The sequence below is a fragment of the Panthera tigris genome, chromosome B3 (assembly GCF_018350195.1).
Source record: "Panthera tigris isolate Pti1 chromosome B3, P.tigris_Pti1_mat1.1, whole genome shotgun sequence".
Lineage (NCBI taxonomy): Eukaryota > Metazoa > Chordata > Mammalia > Carnivora > Felidae > Panthera > Panthera tigris.
In genome coordinates this window covers 63146879-63153758 of record NC_056665.1, presented here as the reverse complement: position 1 = coordinate 63153758, position 6880 = coordinate 63146879, and the positions used below count along the sequence as shown (strand labels likewise).

The 6880-nt window shown below is 39.9% G+C and overlaps 1 protein-coding gene and 1 pseudogene across 7 annotated transcripts in view; one reads left to right on the top strand and one right to left on the bottom strand.

The window, feature by feature from the left end:
* The window catches only part of FSIP1 (fibrous sheath interacting protein 1), a 207893-nt gene that overhangs the window by 12365 nt on the left and 188648 nt on the right, over nt 1–6880 (bottom strand). For 2 of the 7 annotated variants that reach the window (XR_006218677.1, XM_042989176.1), the window contains one exon: nt 4036–4149. The exons of 2 other annotated variants lie outside the window; for them this stretch is intronic. Coding sequence is in view for 3 of the 5 variants with exons in the window: in XM_042989176.1 (XP_042845110.1) it covers nt 4103–4149 (47 nt within the window). In the remaining 2 variants the exon portion in view is untranslated. Of the gene's footprint in view, nt 1–3; nt 64–2507; nt 3964–4035; nt 4150–6880 lie in introns of those variants that run through there. 3 more of the 7 variants (XR_006218676.1, XM_042989178.1, XM_042989179.1) reach the window with 3 other exon arrangements.
* Nucleotides 4966–5838, top strand: LOC102958361 (annotated as a pseudogene).

Here is a 6880-nt window from a genome sequence, read left to right as displayed (position 1 = left end):
TACTGTATCCATGTTTATTTGTTCTCTACTGGCTTTGTTATGAGGTGTGGGTAAACTCCATTCCTAAACCAATACAACATACACAAGACATTACAGTAAATATTAGTAACATTGACAGTTTCTATCCAATTGAAGGTGACTGATTTGCTTGGAAAACTCATTTGCTGCATTTGTGGAATAAGAACAAAACATTAGCCTGCCCTATTAAAAACAAAGCAAGGACTCAAAAGGTGGACCCCAATAGGATACAATTTTATGTTTTAGAAAGGTAATTAAACGTTGAGTCCATTTCAGAGTACAGTTCTGTTTCTAAAAAGAACAATGAAAACAAAGGGAAAAAAATATAAGCGAGGCGCACACAATGCTCACGGCTACATTTTCTGACCCATGCATGATGGCACTGGATAGGTAGCACACAATTACATGTCGTCGAGAAGCGTTAGAAGTGTGAATGAGGGAGGAACCGTCATTACCAAATTGGGCCAAACTTTATAGACATCACCTGTCAGAAGATGAATTTACCTTTGGTCAAAAACAGGACTAAAAGGATTTGGAAGAAATCCAAAAAATACATATCAAGTATCAAATTTTTAAAGAGAAGACCAAAGCATTACAATAAGCAGAACTTGAGTATGGGTGAGCTAACAATGAAAGCAAAATACTGACTAATTTCCAGTTTTAATAACAAGTACAATCAGAAATCTTGTGAGTAGGTTAAAGGTCTGGCTTTGGGGGTCCATGAAACACCACACATGACTGGCTGAGATAGATTCTCGTTGATTTTCCCTCTCATTCTAAAAATACTTCCCCCGGGGCACCTGGGTGGCTCAGTCAGTTGAGCGTCTGACTTCGGCTCAGGTCATGATCTCGTGGTCTGTGAGTTCAAGCCCCTGGTCAAGCTCTCTGCTGACAGCTCAGAGCCTGGAGCCTGCTTCAGATTCTGGGTCTCCCTCTCTCTCTGCCCCTAACCCACTCGCATTCTGTCTCTGTCTCTCTCAAAAACAAGTAAACATTAAAAGAAAAAAAAATACTTCTCCCATCTAAGGCAGCATAATCATACAGAAGTATAAATTACCAAATCATTTCATGGTGCCTAGGTGAAGAATAAAGAACTATAAGATAATCAAAAAGGGCTACAGAGTTTGGAAAACTGATCTGAAAGATAATTCTTTGAAACAGGACATCATCCCTTCTCAGAGGAGCACAAACATGGCAAGTCTTAGGAGAGAATTCTAATTCACTTTTTTTTTTTTTTTTTTAAAGTAGACTCCAGGTCCAACGTGGAGCCCAATGCGGGGCTTAAACTCATGACCCTGAGATCAAGACTGAGCTGAGATCGAGAATCTGACGCTTAACTGAGCCCCTCAGGCAACCCCAATTCACTTTTTAAGGAGCAAACCTACAGGAACTGTAAAAATCCTGATAGGACACAAAAAGTGTCCAGGAACGGGAGCTATTTTCCCAGGTATCCTTCGTGTTTACTCTGAGACTGACCTTCAAATCGGTAGATTGTACGGAAATAAAAGGCTTGTTAAGAACTAAGATTATGCCATCAAGGTGCTAAGAGAGTTTTCCTGCTAAGAGAGTTTACGATCATGTGTTTTAGAGACAATTGGATTAAAGGGCAATAAACTTTAGGTCCTGTGGGGATTTACAATAAAGGTGGTGCGGGTAGTTTTCCTGACAAGTCATAAGCAAAAAAACTTGAATTTTAAGATCCTAAATTTGTTTCTAATAGGAGCTAGCTCTTGCTCTTTCATAGTTTTTCTTCTCGATCTTGTTCTGGGGGAAAGACTCAGGTCTAGAGGGAACCTTAAAATAATAACACTGATTTTTAATAAGAACACTTTCCCCATCAGGGTAACATTTTTTTAAAAAATTCTGGAGCCTTTGCGTTGAATTATATTGTATCCCTTGAATGCACCTGATCTCATCTGAATTATATTCTAAATTTGGCTTACCAATCCTTGTTAGAAGTACCTTCAGCTGACATGCTAAGGAATGAACTATGTCACCTCTTTTCATGAAAAAAATCCATTACTTGAGATCATTCTGTATTCCTTCCCTTCTCTTAAACTCCTATAACAGAAAAGCTCAGTATGCCTCAAATACCGTTTGCAGAAACATATTAGAAAGCCATAAGCTCTCACCACCCCCAACAAAACTCCCCCCCAACAACCAGCCCCACTGCACACACTCAAATACCAGAAGCACAGAGATTTAGAAACCTGAGCTCTTCATAAAGTTTGATGGGCAAAAATGGCTCCTCTCTGTCACCACTGCAAATTCCCACCCATAACACCCCTCCCCTGACCCAAACTTTACAATGCATGTGTCATTTTTAGGAGCGTCCAACAGCACGACTTTAACATCTGCTGGTACCCTCCCCCAACAAAACTCAGCGACAAGATAAATTGCACTGTCACACATTGACATCAATATGAACCATTGTTAGTTTAATGTAGACTGAAAAAGGAGGCTCAAAAAAGAAATCGCTTATCCGTTCCTCTAAATGTAATAGCTATAGAGTTTATTTTCCAAAGTCAAGGAAATGTGATATAAGCAATCATGAACATCCTCAACTATCAGCAGATGAAAATGTGTGTGAGCAAAAAAGAATCATGCTACATACCTATTACCCCAACCTTCATTAAAGGTACCACAATAGCTAACTCACTTTTTTCATCAGAAATAAATTGGACTTAGTGCCAATTCACTGTATAAAGTGTTGACATAAAATTTTCTCATGAATCCAAGTTACTGACTTGTAACTAGACAAAACTTCTCTCTCTCTCAATAGTACCCCAGAACATTTCTTAAGTAGCTCATCTTTATTTGCTGCATTCTACTTTTTTTTTTTTTAATGCACTCTGGAGAAAAAAGTGTGAGTGTCTTCCCTTTGCCCTCTCTATGTGGTGCTTATGGCGCTTTAAGAATATCATCCATCCCTGCTGCATAAGTATGACCTTAGAAGGTCATAGAAGAGGTCATAGGAGACCTCTTCATACGGTCCTTTTGTAATAGTTGTGTATTAAGTTAACACCTAGAAAGTGGTAGTCTCTTTCTATGACATCTGTAAGTCCAATGTAGAGGAGCAAGAACAAATTATTTAATATTTTACTAATTAATTAGTATCTATCCCCTCTGGTCTCCAAGCTACTTAAATTTAGAGGGTCTACCATAGTATTCTCATTGGGAGAAAGTAGGAAGTTAGTAATTGCAGTGGATATATGTTCACTTCCTCCTCAACACTCATGGTTACTGCTGACTCTTTACGATTGCCCCTAGTTTCTAGAGGTTATTCCAGGGAGATTAACCTAACTTCCATCTAGGACAGTAAGCATGAATCCTGGACTACAGCAATCATCAGAGTCCATCCCGCAGCCACAGAATTTGCTTCAGAGAGAATGTGATTAAGGCAGTTCAATTAAAGTGAAGCACAGAACCTCTGCTCAAAATCCTGACATATAAACTCCTTCCAATCTGGATGATTTATTTGCTGCATTCTAAAAGGCAAATTCTGCAAGATGATAAATGGTAATAAAAATCAAGTAATTCAAGTAAATCAAACTCTTGCTTGAGCAAAATACCACTGCTAGTAAGGAAGCAAAGTCCATGCTAACATTGCTTTGCTGAGAAAATTCATTTCTTTCTATGGCAAGTTGTACTTAACAGGCACCAGATGGGAAGAAAGCTGGAAAATCAGGGCCCAAATAAGAATTCATAGTGATTCCATCTGTCTAAATCACAATGAAGTTGTAACATATAAAATCAAATACAAAGTCATCATAGTACTTCAACTAGTTTTAACAAAGCACACACATACATAAAATGTTGGTTTTATAACATATCCCCGATGTTGCAAGATTAGCAATAAAACACAATTTCACCAGGCATTTCAGTGAAGAAAAAAATCACTGACCAAATGCACCCCATGTCTCAAAAATATCAAAGAAGCAAAACCTAGGAAGAGAGAATCCAAATATCAAAAATCAGTATTTGAGGAATGGTCTCTATAGATGCAGTCAATGAATGTAAGAATTCAGAAAACAGTTTAATTTACCAACTTCCTTCAAAGCAAGCATGCCCAGAAAGTCATCGCTCAAGATTCTTTCCATTCTTCTGTCACATCTTCAGTCTCCTCTTCATCTGCACATTGAAAGCAATAACCACAGTTTTTAGGCGATATAACTAAAACTATAACTATTTTTCAGATGAGAGCATCCTGGATTATCCAGATGTGTCCTGTTTTTAATAACATCCTTAGAAGAGAAAAGTAGAGGTATGGGGATGCCTGTGTCATTCAGTTGGTTAAGCATCCGATTCTTCATTTCAGCTCAGGTCATGATCTCACGGTTCATGGGTTCAAGCCCCAAGTCCACTCCTTGCTGACACCTTGAGATTCTCTCTCTCTCTCTCTCTCTCCCCCACTCATACATATGCACACATACGAGCTCTCTCTCTCAAAAAATAAACTTTAATAAGAGAGAAAAGCAGAGGGAGATTGGAGAGACACACACAGAGAAAAAAGGCAATGTGAAAACAGAGACAGAGATTGGCATGATGTGACCACAGAGCAAGGAAACCAAAGAAGCAATAGCCTCTCAATAGCCTGAGACAATGGAAGAAGCAGGGAGGCATTTTTCCCTGGAGTCTCCAGGCAGAGCATGGCCTTGCTGACTCTTTAGTTTCAGACTTCAGGACTCCAGAACTTCAAGATAATTAATTTCTGTTGTAATAATTTGTTGTGGCAACCACAGGAAATGAATACAGGTATATAAATTATATGTCAGTAATGTTTTTTTTAATCTTTTAATTAATGACAAATGATCTGGAGTTTCAGAGAGTGAAGTGAGAAATGCAGTGATATTGTGAACACACGGAGAAGAAATATTGAGCAGGGAGGAAGGTGGGTTATATGAGAAACAGACCTCAATATCCCACATCTGAGATGAGGATAAGACCATGACCCAGGCCTCCGCAAGTACTATTTCTTCTATCTGGAGTGTTCCGCTTCTCGCCCACCCAGTAAAAGATCATCGTCCTTGGGGGTTCAACTTAAATGCCACTTCCCCATCTCCCCACGTTCATCATCCTGTCTGTGGTATTGCTGTGCACCTGTTCAGAAGCTCTTACTACACTTGTCTCGCCCCTGCTGTGGTTCTCTGCTTAAGTTCCTGCCTTCCTCAATGGACTATGAAATAATGCAGAGCAGTGATTAGGTCTTATTCCTTATATCCTAGAGCAATGTCCTTAATGAATGAATACAATGAGCACAATGGAACCCTGGCACAGTGATTTCAAAGCAATGGCTACACAACTGAATCACTCAACACAACTGAGTCCTCCAACACGGACTTTCAAAAAGACTGGTATCCAGTCTTTCCACCTCTGGCTGCCATAGTGAAAGGAGCTGCCGCCATCTCTGCCCGCCTACAATGGGTGGTCGTGCAGAACTGCTCCAGCTTCCTGATCAAGAGGAAGAAGCAGGTGTACATCACAGAGTCCAATAAGCTGAAGGCTCACAACTCCCTCTGCTACAAGGGGCTGATGCACCACCAGAATGTGGGCGTGGAGCCCGCAGCCAAGGGCAAAAGGGTAGTAGTGGTCGTCATGAAGCGGAAATCTGGCCAGTGAAAACCTGCCGCATCCTACGTGTGGACCACCGTCAACAAGAATGCCTGGGCCCCCGTCAGCAGCATCAGGCACATGATCCGCAAGAGCAAGTACCGCTCAGATCTGCGCATGGCTGCCATTGGCAGAGTCAGCACCAACCCCTGCAGCCACAAGCCCATGATAGTAAAGAGAAAGCAGGCCCACCCCACGAAGAGCTTCTGAGCACCTGCCTCTCATTGCCAAAGCAATGAATATGTCAACCACCGTAAAAAAAAAAAAAAAAAAAAAAAAAAAAAAAAAAATACTGATGTCCAGAGCCAACCCCTAGAAATAGATTTCATTCATCTGGGATGGAACCCAGGCACATTAGTCTGCTTTCAATCTCACCTAGTCATTCTAATATGTTACCAAAGGTAAGAAGCATTGCCTAAGGGATGGACTCAGTATAGCTTAAAATGCCAGACAGATCTGAGGCAGATACCAAGTTGAGAGATGTGAAAACCAAAAGTATACAAAGCATAGATGATCCCATACTGGCTATTTCTGTCTCCAAATAAAGCCATGCAAGAGGAGAGAACCCAAGCTAGGATATGCTTGCTCTGGGTGTCAAACAGGAAGGTTACCCAAAAGCAGTACAGGAGGGATGTTTAGAGAGGTAAAACAATCTGGAGAAGGTAGTATCTTCATTAAAATGAAATTTAAGAAGAAAAAGTAGGGATTGAGCACATTATCAAATAATTGACATTATTTTCACCATTAGTTTTTTTGTTTTTTGTTTTTTGTTTTCCCACAACCCTGGAGTAGAGTGACTAGTAGACCAGAGCTTCTCACACATTAACAAGCGTATATCACCTACTGGATCATCTTTTTAAAATGCAGAGTCTGATACAGTAGGTCTGGAGTAGGGCCTGGGACTCTGCATTTCTAAAAGCTCCTAGTGATGCCAGTATTTCTGGTCCATAGATCTAGTCTGCAGTGACGATCTTAATCTTTTCATTTTACCCAATATGAATGAAGCATTGGAATCACAAGTTCTCATTAACTGATAAAATGGTAATACATTATAATATCAAAACACTCCAGCATGCCATTGTTTACACTACTGAACAAAATGATCAAGTGGTATTTTATCAGTAGAGACAGAAAATAATCAGTGGCACATATTTATATGAAAACTCCACCTCCAATCAAGAACCGGCTGAAAGAAAATTAGGTGAAAGTAACTTGAAAAGATAAGCTTAACAAATATAAACTTACTATATCC